Source organism: Festucalex cinctus, chromosome 15 (genome assembly GCF_051991245.1).
Source record: "Festucalex cinctus isolate MCC-2025b chromosome 15, RoL_Fcin_1.0, whole genome shotgun sequence".
In the NCBI taxonomy this organism is placed as follows: domain Eukaryota; kingdom Metazoa; phylum Chordata; class Actinopteri; order Syngnathiformes; family Syngnathidae; genus Festucalex; species Festucalex cinctus.
The window spans coordinates 21,848,326-21,876,281 of NC_135425.1; the positions used below are offsets into that span (position 1 = coordinate 21,848,326).

General features: G+C 38.6%; 1 protein-coding gene and 1 long non-coding RNA gene across 3 annotated transcripts in view; one reads left to right on the forward strand and one right to left on the reverse strand.

The window, feature by feature from the left end:
* The window catches only part of LOC144002239 (uncharacterized), a 63,642-nt gene extending 40,841 nt beyond the window's left edge, over positions 1-22,801 (reverse strand). The window contains exons 1-3 of one of the 2 annotated variants that reach the window (XR_013278695.1): positions 22,523-22,801; positions 22,334-22,449; positions 9,387-10,185 (exon numbers count right to left, since the gene is read on the reverse strand). This is a non-coding gene — a long non-coding RNA (uncharacterized LOC144002239). Of the gene's footprint in view, positions 1-9,386; positions 10,186-22,333; positions 22,450-22,522 lie in introns of those variants that run through there. The other variant, XR_013278696.1, reaches the window with a different exon arrangement.
* fgf10a (fibroblast growth factor 10a) lies at positions 1-26,677 on the forward strand. Its single transcript, XM_077497271.1, has 3 exons — positions 1-1,037; positions 21,013-21,116; positions 26,011-26,677. Exons 1-3 carry the CDS (start codon positions 569-571, stop codon positions 26,206-26,208), a joined length of 771 nt encoding a protein of 256 aa, XP_077353397.1. The 5' UTR covers positions 1-568; the 3' UTR covers positions 26,209-26,677.
* Positions 26,678-27,956: the final 1,279 nt, after the last annotated feature.

The window sequence follows — 27,956 nt, forward strand, 5'->3', positions numbered from 1 at the left end:
GGCACTCAAGGAACTTTGGAAGAAATTTGGATTCTTTCACAAATTTTTCCTGCCCTACTTTGTGTGGGGGATTTTGGTGGACTTTTAACAAAAAAAAAAACTTTTTTCCCTTTAATTTATTAGTGCTATAAAAGAAGACGTAGAGCATCATTTCACCTTCCGGGACTAGAGGAGAGTATACCACGTGCGTGGACTAGAGTTTAAAATTGTAAGAGTGAGCTTTTTGCATGTTAAGGATTTTTCAGTGAATTCAGGGGGGACGGAGGACCCCCCCCCCCCACACACAGTTGTTTAGGCTGTGCATGATTTGACTTATGGACGTCCAGACATTCCGAAAGAGCTCCTGAGGAATAAACAGTGAAGCAAGTCCAACATTCTGGTCCCGTTATCATCCTGCAGCTTCTCGAGATTTAAAATAGCGCGAGGCGAGGTTGTTGTGGGTGCCCCCGAAAGAGATTCGTAAGCACGGGAGGGGGGCCCCTCTCCCGCTCTTGTACCCTCTCCCTGCCCCCCAGCTCAGCATGCCCCAGCCCCTGAGCACCTCCACAGCTCCTCCAGCTCCACTACCATGTGTAGATGGACAGTGACACAAGGTGCACCGGTCGCCTGGCTCTCCTCCCGCCCCCGCCACCGCCGCCGCCGCGCAACCCCGCCGCACGTCCTCTCGCTCGTCTTCATTCTGCTGCTCGGATCGTCGTCGTCCTCGACTTCTCCTGCGCCCCCGAGGTCTAACGAAAGCCATCATGCCGGAGGAGGAAGCCCACCTCAGGGATCATCAGCGCCGTCGTCCTCCTCCTCCTCCTCCTCCTCGTCACCGGCACCTCTGCGCGCCTCCTCCGCCAGGTTGCCACGGGCGACCAACCTGTCATCATCGCCGTCTTCCGCCGCCGCCGTGGTGGGGCGCCACGTGCGCAGCAGCTACAACCACCTGCAGGGAGACGTGCGCCGGCGGAAACTGTTCTCCTACCAGAAGTTCTTCCTCCGCATTGACAAGAAAGGGAAAGTCAACGGCACCAAAAGCGAGGACGACCCGTACAGTAAGTCGCTTACGTATATTTCATCAGCTTAAAAGTGAAAATGACTAACTGCATTCAATCACGTCTTGGTTCAATGCTACCACACTTGCCAAGATGCATCCTAGTTGGGGTATAAATAAAACTAGTAAGCCGGGAGAATCCACTGGTTTCAATTTAAAACTAATTACCCAAAAGGAAGTCATCCGTCTTTGCTATCACTACTTCTTTAAATACAGACATTGATTTCTCCCTTGCCTGCAGCTAAAGCAGTGCTTCTTTCCCTCCATCAAGTAAAGTTGCTGTCAGTGATGTGTAAAAGTGCATTAAAAACACTGAGAAAATGTTTCAACATAATAAATGGGAATGACATATTTCAGACGACTGATAGGAATGCTGGTTAAATGTAACGTGATGTGGCAAAATGCTCCGTTTAGTCGAGTACGGCAGATGATTTTTTACATGATGTGCGCGGGATAAGAGGGGGGGGGGGGCTCCCTGAGCACGTGCTCTACTCGGGGGGCTTTCATTCAGTAGCCAGACCGACCACAACTACGCCACAAGACACCTCGACTTGGATATCCAAAAGTCATGATACAATAATCACAATGTGAACCTCATGATAGGATAATTATCACAATGTTGTGGGAGGTTGGCCATGTACAGTATATTAAAAAAATACAAATAAAAATAAAAATTATGATACTGTATAAAAACACAATATCAAAAAAATTAGGTCATATTGAAAAAAATAGCACAGTAATGTGTTTTTTTTTTTAATGTAGATGTTGAACAATATTTGCTGGTATGACCGATTTATGGGATTGATAACCGCTGCAGTATGTCCGGTTAGACCAGGTTTTCTCTTTGGACCGTTTAATTTGCTTGTGTGGGTATATGAGAGTGATTTCTGGAAAACAAAATCACAAATACAAATAAAATAAACATATATAGAGCATGTAAATGTCTCGTCTATGTTAATTAGCTGAGGCCATAATTACACATACAGTTCATAAAGTACAGATAATATTAACCTGAAATCATTTGCTCCCATTAACGTGTAAATATGTTTTTTTTTAATGTTCTAAGTGTCCCAAAGACGTATTTATACGTTGTTTTTTATTTTTTTATTTATTTTTTTTATGCTAGAGCATACAGAAGGCTTTGATGCAGCCTCTCAACTGCAAAGAACGGTTGCAGAAATGGTAGTTATTACACAAACGGCCAGCAGGTGGCAGCAGAGCAAAGAAGATCAACCAGGGCCATGTAGAAAAAAAAAAAAAAGCTCAATTACTTACAATTTTAAATAGATTTGTGAAAACTGATGAAACTTAGCTCTCTTCTAATGCTAATTGCTGCAAAACGGAAACAGATAGACACATACTTTTTGTTTTCTGATGAAAGAAGAGACATTAATCTTTCTTTCAGAAGGTTCCATGCCTTTATAGCATTACAACACAATATTCTGTGGGCCTTGCAAAAATCAGTCAAAATCCAGTAGAACAACAAGGAGCGAACGGGATTCCTTCTGTGAAAATGGCTGGGAGTCAATGAGTTAATATACATAAACGACCTACAATAATTCATTTGCACTTAATAATGCACTCATACATTGTAAGTCAAAGTCAATTTGTGGAGGAAGTTCCCCTTCATCTGGCGATTAGCATGGGTCTGAAACACAAGTGGCCAAAACATGCCAAATTAAAATTAAACAGCACTAATCAACTCGCCACCAGAGGGTGCTGGAACTGCACAAATGGAAGACAACCTGGCCTTTTTTTTTTTTTTTTTTTTAAATCAGACGTGCTGCTTTGAAAATCGTAACATGACAAACTATATTGTGGAAATTTTAACGTGATATCGCCGTTATCGTTACATCGCAAATATAGAAAGAAATGTCATCTGAACATGGACACATTCGGAAGTGAGGTGGTTCATGTTCTTGCCTCAAAGTCCATGGCCTACTGTATCAAACACTGTAAGGGGCGGGGACTGAGGTTTTTGTCTTCACATTAGTCACACGCTTTCATACACATCACAAACTTCAATCAATCTCTCTTGTGGTGCCGTACAAGCTTCTCCTGCTGGGCACACACGCTTGCAGATACGCACGGGCACAGAGAGGCCGGTCTCGCACATGGCCTCCATATGGCAAAAGTCAACTTTTATTAGGACCTGAACCGGTGTGAACGTGCGTGTGTGCCACTCAAGACACCAAGGCTCTGCCAGACACGGCTGAAGGAATTTCAATTAGCGTCTTTCCCTCCCTCTTCTTGCTTGAAGTTACACGCACACATGCACCACGCCGTGCTTTAAAGAGCGCAACAAGTCACTGATGCCATAACAGCATCAGGTCATGCATGGTATTAGCGCTCCAATCAATCATGTAGTTTGTTTTCCGGCCAGGCTAGAAAAGTAAAAGATAAATCAGATGCTATCTCGGCACGATCACAGATATATAACGTTGTAACCTCACGTTCTACAAGTGGGAATGATTTGACGATCAGGGAGGAATCTCTCCGGGATGATTCATGCTTTGACATGAGCGCACATCTGTGCACAAGCTTGCATGTATGTTTACGCGAATGCACCACCTCCAGCTATTTAGCATGCGCTGCAAACAAATCGCTGTTTTCAAATAAAAAAAGATGCCGCTATATTCCCCCCCCTAAGTGAGAACACTGACATTGCGGTGATGTTCATTTGGCATGTCACCTCCCTTCTTGACGTAAGCGCACATCTGGACTACGTTGTCAATTAGCTTGTTTGTAAAAGGCCATATAGATACATTTGTATGTACCGTATTTTCCGCACTTCAATTTTTTCAAAAGCTGACCATGCGCCTTATAATCCAGTGCGCCTTATATATGGATCAATAGTGAGCCGCAACAGGTCTCGCTGTCAAGACGCAATCTTCGATCACTAGCTAATGCTAATACTTTACCTAAGAGAAAATAATAAAACAGCTGTTTATTCATTTGGGGAGTGAATGGAGTTGTCAGAAAACTGGTTTGTAATATATTAATAAAGTTTGACTGACCTATCTGACTGTTTTGTTGACATTCACTTTAGCGCAGCACCATCTAATGGATGCATAATGTAACCCCAGCCTCTGCTGTAGCGCCTTATATATAGAATTTTTTTTTTAAATACGTCATTCATTGAAGGTGCGCCTTATAATGCGGTGCACCTTATAGTGAGGAAAATACGGTGTATATATTAGGGGTGCGCCAAAAAAATCGATTCATAAAAGAATCGAGATCATCATTTATTAATCGAATCGAAATTTAATATCCAAAAACCTATTATTTAAAATTAGAAATGAAGAAGAAGGGGAAAAGGCAGTTGTAGCCCATATACTGTTTTTGTGGAAAAAGGCACTTACAATACAAAGTTAATTAAAAAATGTTGAAAAAAAAAAAAAAGACACTTTAATGTCTGTCATTTTGTCTTGCAAAGTAATATCTGTAAATTGAAGTAGAAATCATTTGTCAATCAAATAAAAAATCGTAATCGAATCGTGAGACTGTCAAAGATTCTCAGCCCTAGTATAATATATATATATATATATATATATATATATATATATATATATATATATATATATATATATATATATATATATAAATAAAAGTAACAGAGGCGTTGTGGCCACGTGTGCCAAGAGCTTCAAAAGCTTGCCTGTACTGTAAATGCAAAAATGTGTTCTTTTGAATCTGATTTGCGCTCATTAAAAACACATGGCCAGTGAGACAGCTTTCACACACACACACAGTAATGTAACAAAGCAACTCTGCTCAACACCGCAGCATCTCAGGTGTTAAGCCTGTTCAAGTTTTGAGCCAAGTACTTATTTCGGGCTGACTTTTTGCAGCGCGGTTATCAAGCTCTGGCAGTCTGGTAATGTTCAGGAGGTCAGCTTGCAAATGGGCGTCATTAGATGGTGTCAGAGGTGATGAAGACGTTTTAAGTCCAGCTCTCGGGTCATGAATCTCCTCCGTGGCCGGATTTTTTTTTTTGGTCATCATGGTGTCGCAGTTAAGAGCAGGACACCACTCTGACTTTTCAGTTGTATCCTCAACATGCGGCCATGTGATCAACTGATTTCACAACAAGAGCCAGCAATGGACGGGTGACTGCCGGCGAGGCGCATGCTTTAAACGCCACTGGTGGGAAGCAATTGGCAACACGGTCCAAATTGCGGAGGCTCTTATGTTCCCATTTAGGGGATGTTTTTCCACCTCTATGCTAATTACACCACTGTGCCCCCTAACACCCCGCCCCCACCCCGGTTGACCCTTACTTCGTGACCCCCAGTCAGGAAGATTTGTTGATGGAAAAGTAACTCCTTGTGTGTGCAAATCCTAATTTTACAATATGGAGAACTAATGTGAGAATGTAAATGTACAAATGATATTCTTATTATTCGGATTAAGTGCGATAGTCGAAGCTCCATACACAATTAACGCCAGAGTGTCTGTCGATCCCATGGCAGTAACTAGTTTACCAATTCACTCCTAGTATTCTACCATTGATATATGTATACAGTTGCTGTCTCTCAATGAGTTAAAAATCACGAACAATCACAGTAAATATCAGTAGAAATAAAAATTAATGTAATAAAAAGTATCACAATTATTTATAAACCAAGTACTTCCATATAAAATGGGAGGAGGATATTTTTTTCCTTTCACTTTGTCATTTTCGAAAAGCATCTGCCTCATCTCTCAGTGGAATATCACTACTAGGGATGTAACGATAAACAATACGATATCACGATATGAAGCTTACGATACGATAATTATCACGATATTGTGTCACAATATTGTAAAAAAATAAATGAGCTCATACTAAAAAAAAAAAAAAAAAAAAAAAAACACAATATTGTACTTTTGTCCATAACATCAGTTAGGTTATTATTATTAATAATTTATTATAATTATTTATTATAAATTATTATTATAAATTATTATTATAAATTATTATTATAATTATTATTATAATTATTATTATAATTATAATTATTATAATTATTATTATGTTGTTAATCCATATATTGACTTGCTTCACAGGTATATTACATTCCCCTTCATCTGACAATTAGTGCAGATTATAAACATAAAAGGGCCAAAACATCCCTAATGAAAATTCAATTGCACTAAAATAAAAACTAGCCACCAGAGGGTGGTAGAACTGCACAAATAGAAATCAACGTGACTTTTTTTTTTTTTTAACAGGAGGTGTTGCATTTAAATATCATGAACATGACGACGACGATATTGTGGCAGTTTTAATATCACGATATCGCGCTTATCGTTACATCCCTAATCACTACACCGAGGAACGGAAATGTGGAGCGGCATTTTCAGGTCGTTGATAAAAACGATAACTACCCTTCTCCAGCATGACTGAAGATCATTGGAAGTGCGCTTGGGGCTCAATATCAGCAGCGAATGTCTGCACTGTGCATCCATGGCTGATTCCATTCAATGCAAGTCATCGTTGTCAAGTAGGGACCAACGTACACGAGTTGCATTGTGCTGTATGGGTTCATGCCGTTATACAAGATACACCTTGTGTTTCAGGTCTGGATTACATTATGAGATATAGCTCATAACGTTCTCAATGGATAGGAAATATTATTTATTGCAATGTTAAAATGCACCACACTCAATTCACTACATACACACGTACACAGTTAACCGCTGTTATGGAAGAATGTAAAAAACACGGTCAAATTTCACAACTAACGACTTGGGGTGACCCGAGAAACTTTCACTTTCACACGTCTGCTAGTGAAAGCGTGTTCTTTTTTCACATTGTTCTTCATTTAATACTTGCTACGTTGATGTAACTGGTTGTTCTTTTGAGTAAGCTCGTAAAAAAAAACACATGCAGATTTAACCCCTTGACGATTGCAGGGGGGGGCTGCTCGGGTCTTGTGCAATGTCATCACAACAATTCAAACGTGTTTAGAATCATATTTTTCCCTAAAAATTCTGTATAAATAGCAAACAGCACAACCTTTATTTTACTACTGTATCTTCAAATGAAACAACATGGAGTCCAAAAATCCATTTCTGCTTCGTACATTGTCGAATGTCTTCCTGAAATGAGTCCAATTCGTCCCCTTTATAGATCTTTATTCTGTTACAACGGCGGTCCACTTCACCCTTCTCTACTTGATGAGCGTTTTAGGGTTCTCGTGGGAAAAAGTATCAGTGTGGCCCATAAAAAAAAAAAAAAAAAAAAAATAAAAAAAAAAAAATAAAAAGAATTACGAGGAGCTACGGGATGCAGCAGAGGTTAGTGTCAGCGTTGCTCTTGCTTCAAAAGTTACTTTGACATCTTCATGGACTCCTCTCCCAGTAAATTAAAAGTGGTGCGCAAACGTGCACGGGCCAAGCTTGCTCCGAAAACATTGAAACCATCGACTCGTCCGAAAGCTGCCAAAGTCAACAATTACATTCAGCTGTGCTCTGAAAACATACACTAAACCTTTAAAAAAAAAAAAAAAAAAAAAAACTACCTGCACGCTTCCTCATATGTTTGCGCCAATTGCTCCTCTGAAAGTAACCAGAAGGCTTACAGTATATTTGCTTTTTATGTTGCAGGTTGTGGAGCACATTAGTCAAGTTAATTGGGTGCTGAGAGGCGAACTAACTTGAAACGGACACCACAATCGATTAGTTGATTAAGTGATTGCTAATAATTCTATGAATCATTGATTTTTTTTTAATCAATTTCGTGCTGAAGCAACGAATGAAAAATACAGTATTGCACTTGGCTGTAACAATGGAAAAATACACTTGGCAGTCTAATCTTCTATTCATCCATTTTGTATAGCAATCAACCCGATTAGGGTCACGGATGAGCTGGAGCTTATCCCAGCTGGACACTGGACCAAAAAGGTAGGGTGGGCCACACCCTGCAATGGTTGGCAGCAAATCACAGAGCTGTCTACCAAAATATTGTACTTTATAGTAAGAAGGCGCAATTGACTCAGAAATGCTTTTTGCACCACTGGAGCAATGCTAAGAGTCCATTCAGATTGCATCGAACATATCCGCACGGTATTTTGCTATGAAATGCTTTAATTATAACCAGAAATTAATTCCGCATTTCTTGCGCAATCAGACGAGTGGATACAACTGCTTAACAAACAAAACAAAATTACTGAAGCAATTTACACGAACCAACAGTTTTTACCTGAAAGATTAAAAGCAAATGAAACCGTTTTCAAAGCATTTAACATCCAGTACTTGTTTTGAAAGCGAGCTGAAGTCTGGATCAAATTATGCCACTTGATTCATGACCTCTTTTCTTTTACTGGAACCCACCGAATAATCACCATTTAACACGCTCATAAGAAAAAGCCGCACAATATTGATTATCCTTGCAAGTAAAAATGTTGTGTAGTTACACTGAAACCAACATGCAGAGACATTTAAGACCACTCAGCATAAAATGAAGAACTGCTTTGAAATTCGGACTCATTTGGAAAAGATACAAAGATACATAATTGATGAGTTGTTGGTCTGTATGCATAATGTGCATAAAATGTCGACATTTTGTGGTTATTTTGCCTGTATGTAACAGAATCACATTTATTAATGCTGCTCTTGACGTAGTCCTGACGTTGGGGGGGTCCCTATTAACTCATTTGCTCCCAATAACGTGTAAATACGTTTTTTTAATGTTCTAAGTGTCCCAAAGACGTATTTATACGTTTTTTTAATTAATTTTTTTATGCTAGAGCATACAGAAGGCTTTGATGCAGCCTCTCAACTGCAAAGAACGGTTGTAGAAATGGTAGTTATTACACAAACGGCCAGCAGGTGGCAGCAGAGCAAAGGAGATCAACCAGGGCCATGTAGAAAAAAAGGTCAATTACTTACAATTTTAAATAGATTTGTGAAAACTGACGAAACTTAGCTCTCTTCTAATGCTAATTGCTGAAAAACGGAAACACTTTTTTTTTTTTACTGATGAAAGAAGAGACTAATCTTTCTTTTGATAGATTCCATGCTTTTAAAGCAATAGAGCACAATATTCTGTGGGCCTTGCAAAATCAGTCAAAATCCACTAAAACAGCCGGGAGCGAACGGGATTGCTTCCGTGAAAATGGCTGGGAGTGAATGAGTTAAAGATGTACGTTGGAGATCATTGAAAACGTTTCTGGCTTTGAATGTTGCAGGCCGAAAAATCACATTTTCGAGGTGCTGCTGCGGAGGACTAGTATCAGAAAATAGGCAGAAGAATCAGAAGTTGATTATTATGCCAAAGAATGTTGAGTTGGTGGGAAGCCTTTTTATTGTTTATATTATGCTCAGGATTCTTGCACACTATCATCATAATGTAAACAGACGGGATTGGGAGGAGACGCTCCTAATATTAAGCCACAAACCTGATTTTCAATGAGGTTTTATGACTGTAATGGCATATTTCACAGATTATTTGACTGGCGAGTTGGATTTCTGAGCACAGTAGCATGTGTGCAGGTTCTCATTCCTGATGTTTTACAATCCCGTTGAGTTGATTTATAATCACCGCCCATTCGGATTCTTGGCCCATCACGACCAAGCCTTGACAATCCAAAAAATGTAACGTTGTCCGAAAAACAAATCATCCAGTTTGGCAACAAACAACCACAGAGAACCACTGAGGTACCACACTGTTAGGGTATAAAATCGTAAGAGATATTTTATGGTAGAGAATCAGGATTTGACTTCACAGTTGAAAATAAGGATAATCCTTTTTCTGTGCCGCTTTTTACATGACTTTAATCATGGTAGCAATTATAGCAAAGTTATAATAAGCCAACGTGCCATGCCTTACAGAAGTGATTTATATTTTTAGCCCATTTGTCAGCCTCTCCGCATTGAAAGAGTAACAACGAAAGTGTCATTGTTGCGTTACAAAGTGGAGTATGTGAAGCGGCACAATTAATGGCCAATAAAGCAGTGGGAGGCGAAGAACAGCATCTGTGATGGATAACATCCAGAGCTGCTGCCATACAGACACCATGTGCTTCCCACTCTCCGACATTCCCTCACCGTCGTAACGCCCCCGCCTGCATGTAGCCTGCATGAAAGTGAGGCTCTTAATGGAGTCATCAAAGTTAGCGCGGAGGGCTCCGGGTAAAGTCCGGGGAAGCATCTGGACAAGGGGCCTGGAAGAACAGAGCAGCCAGGAATGCCAGCTAATTAACCTGTGTCTTACATCGACAGTACACTGCACGTAAACAATGGCCATGTTTAACGACTTGAAACAATTTGCTTAGGTGCCAATTTTGTTGAAATGTCAGACGAACACTGCCAATGTGTCAAAATGTTTTTATGCAGCCTGAGAGAGCTTCGATGTCAAAAAAAGTGCCACTGCAAATTGAGTAACAACAGACTAGGGGTGTTAAAAAAAAATCGATTCGGCGATATATCGCGATACTACATCGCGCGATTCTCGAACCGATTCAATAAAAAAAAAAGTTTTTTTTTTTTTTTTTTTTGTGTGTGTGTGAATCGATTTTTAAACTTCCATTTTTAATGGAAAAATATTCAACAAAACGTCTGACTTCGGGTTAGGATTCACACCTTGAGCATGGAAGAATGTTATATGAACGGAACATTAAGCCTTAATATTTTATTTTAATGCTGTTCAAACATGAAACAGATTACAACCTCTATAAGACTGAAATTTCTGATAAATAAATAATACATTTTCATATAATCTAATATTATCTGGTGCAAGTGTCATGTCAAACACCATGACGTGCGCACAGATTACTTTATTGGAACCTTGGATAAGCTGGAACAGAACTCAGCCGAGTTAATAATAATATCTTACACTCTACAAGCTTACTGATTAGTATTTTCTAAATTTGAATGAAAAAAAATCGCAACAATCGACTTAGAAATTCGTATCGGGATTAATCGGTATCGAATCGTGACCTGTGAATCGTGATTCGAATCGAATCGTCAGGTACTAGGCAATTCACACCCCTACAACAGACCCTATAGATGAGCTGCCATGCCAAAGTAATAGCTTAACCGCAACTAGAAAATGCCAAAAAATAATGCCGCATTGTAGTTTACTTTCCACAACAATAGTAGTTCATCTTTAATGACTTAGACTTTGGAACCAAAGGGTTATGAATTGAGTGAGTCCGGCTGCCAAATACTAAAATAAATGGAAACAAGTTGTTAGAAAGATGCTACTTTAGATCATTTGGTCCCCTAACCTTTTTTTTTGTGCCACGAACCGGATTCCTTCTCTTCGTGCAAACTGGTACCAAATGACCCACAGGTCAGGCAACGAATCGGTGGTTGGGGACCGCGGCTCTATTTGTCAAGGTGCCCTTGAGCAAATGGATGCAACACTGTTATTGTGGTCCTTCTACTTTTTTTTTTTTCTTTCTTTCTCTATTGCAAAAGAAAAAAAAGTGGGCTTAGAACTTTATGTCATTATTTATTCATTTGTCAAGTAAGACTTTAAAAGAGAGTTACATACATACAGAGGAGGCGTGCCACGTCAAAACAGTTATAATGTATGACATCTTTGTGTACACTGTGCCATTTATCTCGAGGCTGGGCTGAGTGCCCCCTTTTTTGGAAATCAAATGGTCACCCTACTCTTTATAATGTGGAAAAATTGTTGTTCAGGGCAATCAAAGACTAAAAGGTAATTTCAAAAATGCACTTTTTATGTCTAATATAAACATGAAAGTACGTAGAAATGTATAAACAGGGCGAGAAAAATTGCTAGTTTGTCAGATTTGTGGTGTAAAATGACCAGTTTTCTGCAGCTGAAACCTTAGTGTCAACACCTCTTACCGCAACAGGCAGCTGAGGGGGTGAATGAAAAATGTGTGAAATGCAGATGACCGTCACAGCACATTAGCTAAAAACATAACTCCTGCCGTGGAAGGCCTGTGAAATGTTTTGACAGAAACTGGCAGCTTTGACACGTTCTCATGTTACAAAGTCAACTATGGTGCAGGAATGGTAATACCTCCGGTGGTCACACTTCTTTTTTCCATGTATATATATATATTATATATACTTCTTCTCTATCAATTCCCCATTAACAGAACCTTTATATTGGGTTTCTCTCAGCTGTTTTAAAATGTATGTGACATAATTGGCGGTGGTCATGCTGCACTGAGGAAGGTGATCTGAATTTGGCGTAATTCAACTAACAATTGCCTTGGACCAGCAACTTCTTGCATTTTAAACAAACCATAACAGCACCAAACAAAATCACATGGGTTTTTTGCTGATGTGATTTTTTTTTTTGGTGTGGTTATGGAAGAACTGTACTTTGTTTTTTCTTTGTTTACCATAGGCAGTGTCCGAATCACACAATACATGAAAAAAATCATGGGAAAGAAATAAAACAATGGAAAGGGCAACAATGAGCTATGTAGCACATTGTGTCAAATACATTAATGGCTGGTCCTGAAAACAATCGTCAATATGAAATCAATCAACCGTTTAATGTACATAGCACGCCAACTTTGGTTTGTGGGGACCCAACTGGTCTTGAGGGGAAAAAAAACAAAAAAAAAACAGCATTTTGGCATGTCCATGTTTTATAAGGGGCGTTTGGTATGTCATTGTTAAAATGAAATGAGTTTTGAATTTCTACAAATACAACTCAGTTGCTGTCGTATTGTCGTACCAATTTAGAAGCTTTACGGTTTGATACTAGCACCCATTTTCTCCTTTAGTTCAAGTACAGATCAAACAAGTTGTCACAGTGGTGGTCGAAACCAGACCTGGCATGGTTCAATTGTGGTGAGAAAGTGGTGTTTAATTTTAACTAATTACAAATGATGGAATCAAGATTATGCCGAAGTAGCACAATGGTGACTTATGTGCAGCTTGCATGTAGCATCGACGTAGCATCACAACTGCTAGCATCTTGCCTTTCTTTTACCATAGGCAGAATCTGCTTAAGAGTTTGTTGCCAGAAACTTGATGTCTCAGATTTATGATTTCTTTGAATAACAAAGCACTGGACAGAGTACACCATGGTCCCATACCCAAATCTCACTACTGCGATTAAGTCTAAAATTAAAAAAATGAACCAATCACAACAATAAAACTTCCAGCATGGTTCTTTGTAGTCTTCAAACATGACCATATTACTGATTTTCAAGACACTGCCTTTACATTATGTATTTGGATGCTTGTGCAATATTAACAGCAATCATCAAAAATCAACTTTGCTAATAACTTTCCGTTCATGTCACATATTTGATGTGGTCGGCAGCCTCCAGCACCCTTTTTATGGTAGCAAGCTAGCAGTGTGTATTTAGTGGAAGATGTCTTGCCATGCCTTTTCTATTAGGTGAACCTTGAGCTATTTGTGCTTTTTCTAGCCTTTAAAACACAGATAATTAAGATGCCGGGCTCGGATCCAGAGGACACATGGTGGGAGTTCATGGCCCCCCTTTCAGAAATAAAACCACATAAATGAGTATGTGTCCAAAAAGGCAAGGTGTTGACCGGGCTCATTAAGATTAAAAAAAAAAAAGAAAAAAGAAAAAACTGTAGCACATTTTTACCTATATATGTATATAACTTGTGCTGTTACATGTGCCGTGTTGCAATCCAAGCCTCGTTGACTTTTATTTCTGCAGACGGGCAGCTCGTTGTGACTGAGTCATAAAACTGCTTTGGTCCTCTCAAAACCACATCAAACGGTGTGTGTGCGTGTGTGTGTGTGTGTGTGTGTGTGGGGGGGGGGGGGGGGGGTTTGAACAGGTGGAGCAGCCTTTAGCGCCTCACAGAGACCTTATTTTGACACGTGATAGAAATGTCTGCTGTGCCGTGGCGAGATAGAACATCGAGGCTGACGGATGAGATGTTTTGTGGTGCTTTCTGTACTTGTCACAAAGCCGATTTTGAGATCCCATCCACATTCCAGTTAATATTTTAAATACTGTACAATGAAACATGTGTAGAAAAGCATGAACGTGTAGGAGGGAAAGTCCACATTTATTCCTGAAAGTTCCGAACGGAATTTATAAACTTGTTGCCATTACACAAATCACATTATTTATCTGAAAATGGATATATATATATACTAGGGATGTAACGATAAGGGCAATATCGTGATATTAAAATTTTCACAATATTGTCGTCGCCATGTTCACAATATTTAAAAGGAACACATCTGTTTAAAAAAAAAAAAGTCAGGTTGATTTCCATTTGTGCAGTTCCAGCACCCTCTAGTGGCTAGTTTATTTGTGCAATTCAATTTTCACTAGGGATGTTTTGGCCTTCTACGTTTAAAATCTATGCTAATTGTCAGATGAAGGGGAACCTAATTTGCTTGTGAAGCGATCAATGTGTGCTTGCATTAGCAAGTAAGTGCCTCAATATTGTTATTAGAGATTGTAGGTGGTTTATATGCATTGCTGTTATGTATAAAAGCACTTTTTTTTTAGTATGAGCACTTTTTTTTTTTTTTAACAATATTGTGATCTTATTCAAATATTGCCAACCCCCCCACAATATCGTGATAATTATCGTATTGTGATGTTTGGATATCGTTACATCCCTAACATATACACATTGTAGAAATCTGGTGGACATAGATGAAAAAAAAAAAAAAAAAGTATATCTGACTGAGCTAAACCATTTTAAATTGAAAACTGCTTCTTAATCTTCTCCAGCTGAACCGTTTCCTCGTTATACTCGGTTTTATCGGCCTTGATCTTTTTTTTTTTTTTTTTCTTCAAACAATGACAAAGGTCACAGTGATATTGTTCTAAAGCCACCACAGTTCTACCAGTTGAAATAAATAAAATAAAAAACGCTGCTTGGAGTACTCTTTCAGTTTCTTGGGAAGCAAAAAAATAGAATCACGCCAATAAAACAGAAATTGATCTACCCTTTGAAATCTTGTGCGAGTGCTTACAGTGCGGTCACGGAGCTTATGCACAAAAGAAAAAAAGCGACTTCAAGTATGACACTAGTATACATCATCACTGCATATCATTGAATTCCTATTCTGTGCACATACGCTAAGAGAACTACAGAAATGCTGTTAGATTCTCCAAACTGTCCCACTTTTCAATCGTGATTTTTAAATTTCCTGCATCACTCCTGTACTTTGCCACTTCATCATCAGCTCTCAGTCTTTGCTTTAGCTAACCGTTGCTTTCTTATGACCTCCACTCATACCCTCATCTGGCTCCGAATTATGTCCAGGGTCCAGTTCGGAATCAGCATTTTTCCTTTTCAAAAACATCTCTGTCACTGTAACCATCTCGTCTCGCTAGCCACAATGCAACAGTCGCCACCAAAGCGCTACATAAATAAAGATGACTTGACGTATCCACACGATTGTCCGGTCTCAAAGTATAACACAATTAGCTAACTGCTGCCACCTACTGATATGGAAGAGTATTACATGGTTATCCTGTCGATCTTTTGACAGCACAGAAACTCGACAATAGCACATTATTTGTGGATAATTAATTTCAGAGTAAGAAGAAGCAGGATGAAGATTTCGCAGCTTTTGGACGAAGAAGTCAGTAGTTGGGTTTCCATTAGTGTCGTTCCGATACCGTCTTTTGGCTCCCAATACCGATATGCAGCTTTGCAGTATCGGCCAACACCGATACTTAAGTTTTTTTTTTTCCCTCAACATGAAAACGCTGTCCTGCCATTGGTTCAGAGCATTCAAGGGCCAATAGGATATCTTAGATCGGCATGCAGTGAACATGTCATATATCAGTGAATGTTGTGCACAAGCGAGACACAAGATGCTGCATCCAAAATCCTATATTAGCGTTGGAATTAATGGTATCGGCTAGGGGTGTTAAAAAAAAAATCGATTCGGCGATATATCGCGATACTACATCGCGCGATTCTCGAATCGATTCAATAATCGGCAGAATCGGATTCACACCTTGAGCATGGAAGAATGTTATATGAACGGCACATTAAGCCTTAATATTTTTATTTTAATGCTGTTCAAACATGAAACAGATTACAACCTCTATAAGACTGAAATTTCAGATAAATAAATAATACATTTTCATATAAATCTTACACTCTACAAGCTTACTGATTAGTATTTTCTAAATATGAATGAAAAAAAATCGCAACAATCGACTTATAAATTCGTATCGGGATTAATCGGTATCGAATCGTGACCATTCGTATCGGGATTAATCGGTATCGAATCGAATCGTGACCTGTGAATCGTGATACGAATCGAATCGTCAGGTACTAGGCAATTCACACCCCTAGTATCGGCATGTTAACTTGTGAGTAGTCACCGATACCGATACCACTGTTTTATGCAGTATCGGCACCTCTGCCGATACCAGTATCGGTATCGGAACAACACTAGTTTCCATCCACCTGTTTTTATTCAATTTTTCAAGCATTGCGAAAAAGAAACTGAATGGAAGCGCTAGAAATTCGAGAAAAGGCCCAAAATTCATAAATACATTTTTATGCCTGGAAGGTGTGGATTTTGAAGCGTATTAAAAAAAAAATAATAATAAAAATAAAAAAAAATGCAGATTTGGACTATGGAAACAGCTTTTGCGAATAAGCGACTACAGGACTGGATATCCGTCACACGTTTTGACCGATACTACCGTAGTACGTCATACGGTTTGTCACAATATTTTTATTTTCACCAATTCCCCATCTGCCTGCGAGTTTGCTTCCTACAGCCCAGCCCCAGCTAATCCTCTGAAAGCCCTGAGAGTTTTATGGCACGGTGCGACCGACTTTAGGATGAGAGAAGAAGGCACCGCTGACCACTTGCTTAAACCAAAAATTGGTTCAGGCCGGAAAGCCGATACGCACGCTATGACCTCTTGCTAGCCTGGCAGCCGGAGCGCTTCTTTCTGTCCCGTTCATTTGCTTGCCTGCATACACGAGCTCCCGTTGCCAGAAAAACAAACATAAGACGGAAAAATGTTTTTTTTTTTTTTTTCCTGGCTTACACCTCAGTCGCAGGGTGCGCAGCCAGCGAGCAAAGCGACGAATGAGCAGGGGGGGGCAAGAGGCCGCTCTGAGGTCCGACTGTAAGCTCACGGGCCAGGCTGAGGAACGACGCGAGACTGGGGCTCACTTGTGAGGAAGAAAGTCGGGCAATTTTTTGGTTTTTTTCCCACCCACAGAATTTAAAGTTTCATGCAACATTTCGGAAATCATAGAAGCTTGTAATAATTAGGGATGTAACGATAAGGGCAATATCGTGATATTAAAATTTCCACAATATCGTCGTCGTCATGTTCACAGTATTTAAAAAGGAACACATCTGTTTAAAAAGTCAGGTTGATTTCCATTTGTGAAGTTCGAGCACCCTCTAGTAGTTTATTAGTGCAATTCAATTATCATTAGGGATGTTTTGGCCTATGTTTAAAATCTATGCTAATTGTCAGATGAAGGGGAACCTAATTTGCTTGTGAAGCGATGTGTGCTTGCATTAGCAAGTAAGTGCCTCAATATTATTATTAGAGATTGTAGGTGGTTTATATGCATTGCTGTTATGTACAAAAGCACAATATTGTGCTTTTTTAGTATAAGCGTATTGTGATCTTATTTAAATAATCGCCAATCCCCCAAATATGATAATTTTCGTATTGTGACCTTCATATCGTACCGCAGACCCGTCACCAGAACCCAGGCTTAAGGGGGGCACATGAAATGCATGGGCGGGCCCAATTATTCTGAATACCATACTGACAGCATTAACTTGCCCAATATATTTGGATACATTTATGTAGCACTGTCGTGCATGTATCCATTGAATGGCGCCCGCTGACAGTATCATCATAGACCGCATTTACAGTACACACACATAAAGTAGACTGCGGTGGCGTCGTGGGTACGTTGACGCCATAGCCATATTGGATGAGGCAAAGTGAAGCTATTTGTAAAGATGCCTCCTTCTGTTTCTCCTTGGAGATGTATCATCAAGCCACAACTCATTGGATTAAAAAGGAATTATTATTACCTTTGATTATATTATCCCATTCAAAGTCAATCTTACTATTTTTGCCGATGTAATGGCAAATACAATTGCCACATCCAATAGGGCGGATGTGCTGACATATTGCTTCGAACGGTGTCTGCAGCAGAATTAAAAAGAAAAAAGGAAAGCAAAATCCTACCTCATTGTAGATGCCAAAACGATATGTGGGTCCCGTAGAGGTTTTTATTTTTATTTTTTTTTATTTTTTTTCCCCAAGTGACTCTTTAGTTGCCGACACGAAAGTAGTTTGTAGTATGTCCCTCCTCACTTGTCTCGTGCGCCAGCATCCTCAGAAACTTTCAGCTTCACTTGTACAAAATGTACATGACTCTTGCATTGCACGCCAACATTGACATATTTGTCGCGTATGCGTATAAGTCAGCGTAAGGCATACCAAGCATTATTTTCAGTAAGACTGTGATGGCTGTTGCAGATAAGACTGGCTATCAATCAAACAAAACCATACCACTATTTCTTCATATTGTGACATCTTGCAAGAATGCTGCCAGAAAACGTTACTTGTACAAACGGCCACCGTTGGCCGCAGCCGACGCCAAAAACAAGAACAATTCGGCGAGTGGCGAGCATTAGAAGCAATGAACTGAAGCAGCCAACACAAACGTAACATACCTCCGACACCGCAAGACCTGTGTTGCGTTTACTGACACTCGGATATAAGAGTGCTAAACCGAATGAATGTAAAAATATAATAAAAAAAGGATAACCATTTTAGAGATCCATGCCTCAACTCAAGTTGGGCGGGCACAATCATCTTGGTGGGCGGGCACGGACCCCTATGGCCCGCCCATGGTGACGGGTGTGTCGTATCGTGATGTTTGGATATCGTTACAGCCCGAGTAATAATAAGACAAGAGAAAAAACATTTAAGTCCGAAATCACTTAGCACTTAAAAGTGTGGATGGAGTGACATTTATTTACCTTTTGTTTGTGAGTTATGTTCATGAACATACTGTATAATCTGGTAGACGTTATTGTAAATTGAGCAATGCTTTGCGCTCGTGATTCTCAATGTGTGGTACTCCCATGGCTCCCTCTAGTGGTACGCGACAAAATCACTGCCTAAATACAGTTCAGTTGTATTTAACTTTTTAATCAAATTTTCTATTTAAGAACTGCTGGTTTTGTAAACTTTTATTCATGTACATTTTATCTACGAATTTTAATTGAATTGAATTTATTTAATTTTATTTATTTATTTCATTGTATTTATTTATTAATTTATTTATTTATTTAATTTAAGTAGAATATTTTTATTTTCCTATATTTAAGCTCAATTTTAATTTTCAAACAACAGTATGCATAATGTAACATTGGCTTACAGAGTTACCATAAATATTAAATGGACTTGTTAGGACTTTTGGTGAACAGTTCGTGACAAACAGTTAGTAGAACAGTACTTTGGTGTAAAAATGTTAAGAACCACTGCTTTGATCCACACTTTAACAGCTAAAATGCATGCCACACACATAGAAAGAACAAAGTACGGCAAGAAAAGACACAACAGTCTTCACGGCGACGAGCATCACAAGAGCCCATTATCAGCTTTTAAGCATATCTCAACACACGGAGTTCCAATTGCTCAACTGTTCAAGAAACATACAGGCAAGGACAAGCTGTGCTAAAGAGATAGCTTGTACCTGATTCATTCTAAATTAAAAATACATTAGGTCAAGGAATGAGGGGAAGGTTAAAGACGGAGGTTTATGGAAAAATGCAAGTATGGTCCGTATTTCTTCAAGAAGTTTCTTCATAACAATAGATAAAGCATGTGGCTAGGTTCATTTGGTGACGAAAATCTGCATATCTTAAAGAGGCATAACTTTTTTTTTTTTAATCTCAAGAACCCATTACAAAACATTTTAACCGACAATTGATAAAAATTGCTTGCTTTCGCTGCGTGTTGTTTCAGTGAGACTGCTTTGAAAAATGCTCACATTTGATAACAGTTTTCAAAGTGCACATTTTCGAAGACGACAGCACAAACTTTGTCCACGTACGGAACGTTGTGTGTACAAACGCAAAAGGAGAAACTTTCCAATCAGAAGTCAGTACAGGTAGTCCTCAACTTATCACACGATGTGTTTCGAGTCAGTCGAATTGTTTGTAAGATGAGACATAGTGTGTGAAATTTTGTTTTAAAATTAAAATGTATTAAATTAAAAAAACAAGAAAATAAAGAAATTAAATAAAATGACATTACTGTATAAACATATATTGTCTATACATAAATTAAGAAATAAATATATAGTGTACCATAATAAAAAGTAGGAGTGTTAAAAAAAAAAAAAAAAAAAAAAAAATTAGATTCGGCAATATATCGCAATATTCCAGCTCGCAATTATCGAATCGATTCAATAGGTGGACGACTCGATTTTTAAACATCCATTTTTGATGGAAAATATTCAACAAAACGTCTAACTTTCACACCTTAAGCATGGAAAAATGTTGTATTAATGGTACATTAAGCTTTAATATTTTATTTCTAAATTTGAGTACAAAAAAAAAAAAAAATCGCAACAATCAACTTATAAATTTGTATCAGGATTAATCGGTATCGAATCGAATCGTGACCTATGAATCGTGATACGAATCGAATCGTCAGGTACTAGGCAATTCACACCCCTAATTAAAAAAAAGAGATATGGCTACGTAGATGGAGGAGGTGGATGGGGTAATAAAGAGTCGGTATGTGCAATCAATCAATTTCGATTTTAGACATTTATGCACATCAGGCAATGTTTGTTTATATCTGCAAACGTTTGTAAGTCGGACGTTCATAACTAGAGGACTACCTGCATCTACTCCAAAAGTTTCATGAGCATCAACTTCATACTTACTAACAGTAACGGTTAAAAAAAAAATGTTTTCTCTGAATAATTATTCTGTTTCACTCCCTGTTATCCAATATGCAACTCGCCAATCACGTGACCATAACTAGTTTCTTACAAAGAGGTGCCTCTCTGTCCACCAGGTATTCTGGAGATCAAGTCGGTGGACGTGGGAGTTGTGGCCATCAGGGGCCTCAGCAGTAACTACTATCTGGCCATCAGCAAGAAGGGAGAGCTGTACGGCGCGGTGAGTTTCTAGTCAAACCAGTGTAACCACCACCGTCCCTCCTTTCCGCAGACCAAATAAATTAAACGCCGTAATTTGTGCATGTGAACACTCCAAACAAACCTGCTCTGAATCATTATGTCAACTGATATCACCTCAGGAGATGGTATTAGTTTGGTTTGCAGTTCAGTTAACTCATTTGCTACCAATAACGTGTAAATACTTTTTTTTTAAGGTTTTAAGTGTCCCAAAGACGTATTTATACGTTTTTATTTTTTTTTAATGCTAAAGCATACAGAAGGCTTTGATGCAGCCTCTCAACTGCAAAGAACGGTTGCAGAAATTACACAAACGGCCAGCAGGTGGCAGCAGAGCAAAGGAGATCAGAAAAAAAGCTAAATTACTTACAATTTTAAATAGATTTGTGAAAATTGATGAAACTTAGCTCTCTTCTAATGCTAATTGCTGCAAAACGGAAACAGAAACACATTTTTTTTCCTGATGCAGGAAGAGACTTTGATCTTTCTTTTGATAGGTTCCATGCTTTTAAAGCAATAGAGCACAATATTCTGTGGGCCTTGCAAAATCAGTCAAAATTCAGTAAAACAGCTGGAAGCGAACGGGATTGCTTCTGTGAAAATGGCTGGGAGTCAATGAGTTAAGATATATATGCTCAGTTACTGCTATACGCTTTTGGCCCTGTGCAAAATGTTCAGTTTCAAGAACCGAATATCGTCCTGGAAGAAAACTGGATCCTCTTTCAAAATAACTCACAAAATTTTAACCTTTTTCTTTTGGTTCACTTTAAGCATATGAGCTTTTTTTTTTTTTTTTTTTTTTTTTTTTTTAATTGAAAACATCCTTAAACATTGAAAATAATTTGTGTTTCTTTACGCTTGTTATATACTGTATGTTTTCTTTTCCAAATAATTACAACCACATTCGAAAGACGTTTCAAAATCAAAATAGAAGTCAGTATTCAACACACAAATAGGCAAATTACATTGACAGCAAAATGGCCCATGATTGGTGTGGTTTAGGAGTTTGGAACTAAACGTAACTTTGGCCACAGCAACAACTGATTAAGAAACAAAAAAAAAAAAAAATCAGCCAAATTGCCTTGTAATAACTTCAATTCATACCATAATCAGTGGACTCGCTCTTAAAATTACAATTTAAACTCCAAAGAAACCATCATGCCCACAGTGACCCATAGCAACAACAATCAAAAGTTGTACCTTAAATCCAACTTGTGACGGCATAATGATGAATTCCTCCTCCATTTTGTGACCAAGGTGATCGCACACACTCCGGAATATAGTTAGTAGAGAAGAACCTTTCTCAAAACCCCCATCTGGTCAAACGTAAAAACGTGTATTAGCTCTGCTGCTAATGAATGGTCCATCCACGTGTGCTTGTAGTCTTACTTGGGCAGTCGAGTGTCAAACTTTGGCAAAACTCCCCTGCTGCTCCCCCAACACTGTAGAAACGTGCAAACTTAAAGTATTTCTCGTTTAAATATCAACACATTTCATAATTCAATATTAGTTTAGCACGACTATGGGCTCTTTGCACATCTCGGCTACTTCCTGAACTGAATACCACGTTTTTGTTTCCTGTCTTTCACGAGTGGACAAACTGATTAATCCAGGTGTGTCTGGCCAATGTTGTTGTTGAAGTTACTGAGATCAGGCACACCTGGATTAATCAGCTTGTCCACTCACGAACGACAGGAAATGAAGGACTGGTGTTGAGTTCACCTTTCTTCATCTCGGGAGTTACCAATTTTTGCCACAAGCACCACTTCCTGTTTCAAGAGATTTTCAAAATAAAACAGGAAGCGAATAAGTAATGTTAGCGTTACAAGAGACTTTTTTTTTTTTTTTTATCTCAACCACACATTTATATAAGAGCTATATCAAACACATGAAACAAATGAAATTAAATTTATTTAAAATATATATAATATAAGTATAAGAGATGTATGTAAAATAGATGATTTATGATGCATTATTTTCAGTGACACTCTGATGAAGGTATTCAATTAAAATTACGTGTATCCACGTGCTGGCGTTCGTATAACAGAATTATGGCTTCATTTTCAACTAAATAGGCCCACAAAAACAAAGTAGTAATTTGTGAGTAAACCCAATATTATGGACAGTTGTTATGTCTCAATCCTAGTTTGTGATTTTTTTTTTTTCTTCAATGGGTTGGTGAAGATTTTTTGTTTTTTTTTCAATGGGCTAGCAAGGCTACATCTCTTCCAGCAACAGGAAGTAAATGTAGTCAATGTGAGTTCACAGGAAACACAATCCTCCACCTTCTCTATTCTTCCCTCAGTTCCTTTGGGGAGTTGGTGGGCGTGGGGGTTGGCGGTAGCCCTTGTTTCATCTCTTTTTCTCCTTCCACTCATTCTCCCCTCCGTCAATATAAGAGAGGCAACTCTCAACGTGTCTCTGCGGAGCAGTGGCGGCGGCGCAGATGAAATGACACCCGCTAGAAAAGAAAAAGAGGCATTCTGTTGACCCCCCCCCAAACCGAATTCCCATGACGTGGGCTTGTGCTCGGCTGCAACACAAGCCGCACTCGCACAGGCCCGAAGGGCTGGCATTTGATTACACTCGATGGCCCTGCAACACTGACTTCTTTATCCAGGAGGCATCCAATGAAATCGTTGTTTCATTCTATCGCCAGATTGACACACGCAATTAGGATGGTTGCATTTCTATTGTCACAGAAAACCCGCCCTTAAACAATGCTTGCGACGCGTGCGATCAAATTCTGTGCACTTGCTATTGATATAATTAATATTTGCCAATCGTTACATAACACACGCAAATGCTACGTACAACAGGAAATGTATTCCATTTTGGACTGAGTAAACATAAACATGTTTTTCCTCTCTTGTTGCCAGATTATGTCACTTTCAAATGTGGTAAAACAGGGACTGTCAACTTCCTGGAGTCTGCCCATTATGCTGATGATGGTCAAAAACGCTTTGATATAAGTAAAAAAAATTAATAAATAGCGCAATATGAGCCAAAATAATTAGTTTCTTTCACCATTGACAAGACATCAAGAATTATGTTACACAAAATTGTCCAAAATATATCCGGTATTGTTTGAGTTGGACTATTTACAAATACCCTCTGACAAATCAATAACTGTTTCAGAAATATGTTAAATTTGAATTGCTGAAATTGAAAGAGTCCGCATTAAAGCGCTTCAGGATGTTCGATGGTCGATTTATGACAAATAGTAATACATTTGCTCAGCACTGGAGGAGATTGCTACAGATATAGACAGAAAAGTAGCTAGCGAAATAAAAAATAAAAAAATGAATAAAAGAAATTGGGTGAAAAAATAATAGTAATTTCCAAAGCATTCATATATAGACCATTTTCTGTTATGCTCTGGATTTGGATCCCAAAAAAAGCAGACGCAAATAAGATTTTAACTCTTTATTCGCATAACATCGAGAGGCGTAGAACAAACTTGACTAGACAAGAAACAACGAGAATGTATCGATAATCACGAGACGCTAAGCTAACTTGGGCTGGGGAGGTGCACAGAGGAACAGATGTAATAAAAACACAGCCTTCTCAGACAAGCTTATATAGACAGCAAATAGATCTGATTGGTTGTGGCTAGACATGTGGGGAACATGACTGACATGGAATTTTCTGATTGGCTGTTGGCCATATAAAGAGATTAAAGATTCTTGACATCACATATCTCCTGACATCACATAGCATTTACCAGTTGAAACTAGATGCTGGTTACATCAGTTCAAAACAGACACTTGACCGCGCGGTCATGACCCAAACATAACCCTTGCATGACCCTAGTCATGACAGTAAACATAACCCTTACATGACCCTAGTCAGGACAGTAAGCATAACACTTGCATGACCCAAACATAACCCTGTCATCCCCTTGCATGACCCAAACTTAACCCTTGCATGACCCAGTCATGACATTTTCTATATGCAGTATACAAGTTTTGTGACTTAACAAATTTGATGAAAAATATTTTTAATTTGAAAGCATTTATAACACAGGTGTCAAACTCAAGGTCATGACCCAAACATAACCCTTGCATGACCCTAGTCATGACAGTAAACATAACCCTTACATGACCCTATTCAGGACAGTCAGCATCACCCTTGCATGACCCAAACATAACCCTGTCATGCCCTTGCATGACCCAAACTTAACCCTGGCATGACCCAGTCATGACATTTTCTTTTTCTTTTTTTTTCTAGAAAAAAGAAAATTAAAAAGTCATGACATTTTTTATATGCAGTACACAAGTTTTGTGACTTAACAAATCTCGATGAAAAATATTTTTAATTTGAAAGCATTTTATAACAGGTGTCAAACTCAAGGTCTGGGGATCAGAACCTGCCACATCACTTTTTGTGGGCCACCAAGGCAAAACATGTGACGACTTCATGTTTTTTGCAAAAATACCACAAAATTATATACTAAATTAGTACATCATAACAGGTTTCCTGTCAAAATTAAGATTTTCTATGGGATACTAAACTACAAAATACTCCCACAAATGCGTGTCATTGATTGCAAACAAGATTTGTCAATTAGTACCCCCCAAAAAAGTAATTTTGAAATTCCATTTATTAAAGTACATTTTGCACAAAGAAGTAGACCCCGAGAAAAAGACGTCATAAAGCACTCCGCCGAATATGTGGCATCTGTCGGGGCTGACAGAGACGGAAAAGCCCAGCTCTGTTATTTATAAAAAAATAAAAATGAAAAAGTGCCTCAAACTGAGACGCCAGAGTCAAATTTACACCAGCAGCGATGTGACAAAACATTACAAATAAAAGCCATTTGACCATCATTTATGTATCATCGCTCCTCCCTTCACACCTGCGCTTCTATCCCACAGAGGGACTTTGGTCCGGACTGCCGCCTGATCGAGCGCATCGAGGAGAACAAGTACAACACGTACGCGTCTGCCGAGTGGCGCAACAAGAGGAAGCACATGTTTGTGGGACTCAACGCCAACGGCAAAGCCGTGAAGGGCAAGAGGACCAGGAGGAAAAACACAACCACTCACTTCTTGCCCATTGTGGTGCATCCCTGATGATGATGCATCCAGCCAGGGGAAGCTTCAATCTTGCAGACTGCTGAGCATCTGGAGGAGGACATTGTTTGGAAGACAGACTGAAGGCTACTTCGAATCCGGAGGAGGAACAAGGACCGAAACCTAAAGAAGTCCGCATTTGTCGGATGAGGACACTTCTATTTTTTATAGAAAGATATATTGCTATACAATGTATATACTATTTTTTTTGGTCTAACTTATAAAAGCACGCTGGCACAGTAGAAAATATGGGAAAAATAAATGTGATCAGCGACTTGGGGGGGGGATGATGAGAAGGTAAGAAGTGGATATGAGAGGCTGAGAGAGCAGCAAATCAAACTCTATCAAAAGTTTTCTTAGAATTTATTTATTTTGTGTAATATTTAACAGAAAGAAAAAATACATGCTAAAAAAAAAAGACACTTGAATGTCTTTTTTGAAACCATTTATGCTTTTCCTTTTTGAATACTACTCATTTTAAACCTGAATAAAAATATAAATATATTTGTCCTTAACTTGCATTGAGTCCTTTGTGTATTTTAAGTCCTCGTTACAGTTTTTCAAGGCATAAATTGCCCATTGGGGGACATCAACATGTGAAAGCACACAAATTTTTGTTAGCACCTGTATCCTGGTGAAGCGCGTTTGGTTATGAACATGTCAAAAATTCATTGAGTAAAGTTCTCTGGAATGTCAAAGGGAAGCTGAATCAAAAATGTTCTTTATAGAATATGTTTACTAAGTTTGTAGAATATGAATTAAGCAGCAAAATCCACCTGTTTTTTTGTTGTTGTTTTTTTAATCCATCTCATGGAGCGGCCATTTTGCCACTTGCTGCTGGCTGAAAATGACATCATGGAAATGACATCACAGTGCCTAAGGGCTCACTTATGGGTTTGGTCATGTGATATTACCAAGTCGAGCACTGTGATGTAATTTTCAAAAATGGCCGCCGCCTTAGATGGATAAAACTTGGGTGGATTTTGCTGCTTCACTCGTATTCCACAAAAGCAATATTAGTCAGAATGTTGTGTTTAAGGGGACACATACAAACATTATTACTGTAAAGAAAATGTTTGACTTCCTCTTGAAAAAATAAAATATAATAAAAAATAATAATAAATTTTAATTAATCCCTGCACCAACTTCACTGATCAATGTGAAATTTGGCAGACATAACAGGGCACACGAGAAAGTCTCAAAATGACTCACAAAATTCAAAAGTTGGTCGGCCATTTTGGTTTGCCACTGAAAGCAAAATTCCAGAGCTCGTTCTACCAGGGAATTCAGCCCAATGAGCCTCAATCAGTAGCAGGTATATAGTGGACAGACGTGTGTCTAAATTGACAAGATTTTTGCCAATGCCATATGCCAAGGTGGGCGGAGCATGGCGTCCAAATTTGATGATCATTTTGAGGGTTCACCATAAATACTGAGTTAGTCACTGCTGGCAGCTTTAATTCATATAATTTATGTCCATTGTTGTAATTGTCAGTTTTAACCAAATGCAAAATATTCTGCAACTTTAAAAATGTGTCAAAACCCCAACCAGACATAACTGTAAAATAAATAAATGCATTTAATTGAATGAAATAATAATAATAATAATAATAATAATAATAATAATAATAATAATAATATACAAATTATTAAAAAAATGATACGGTCATTACAGTATATTTAAATATTAAGAAGAAAAATAAAAAATAATTGGGAAGCATTGCTATTACTGTAATTCTATCATTCAC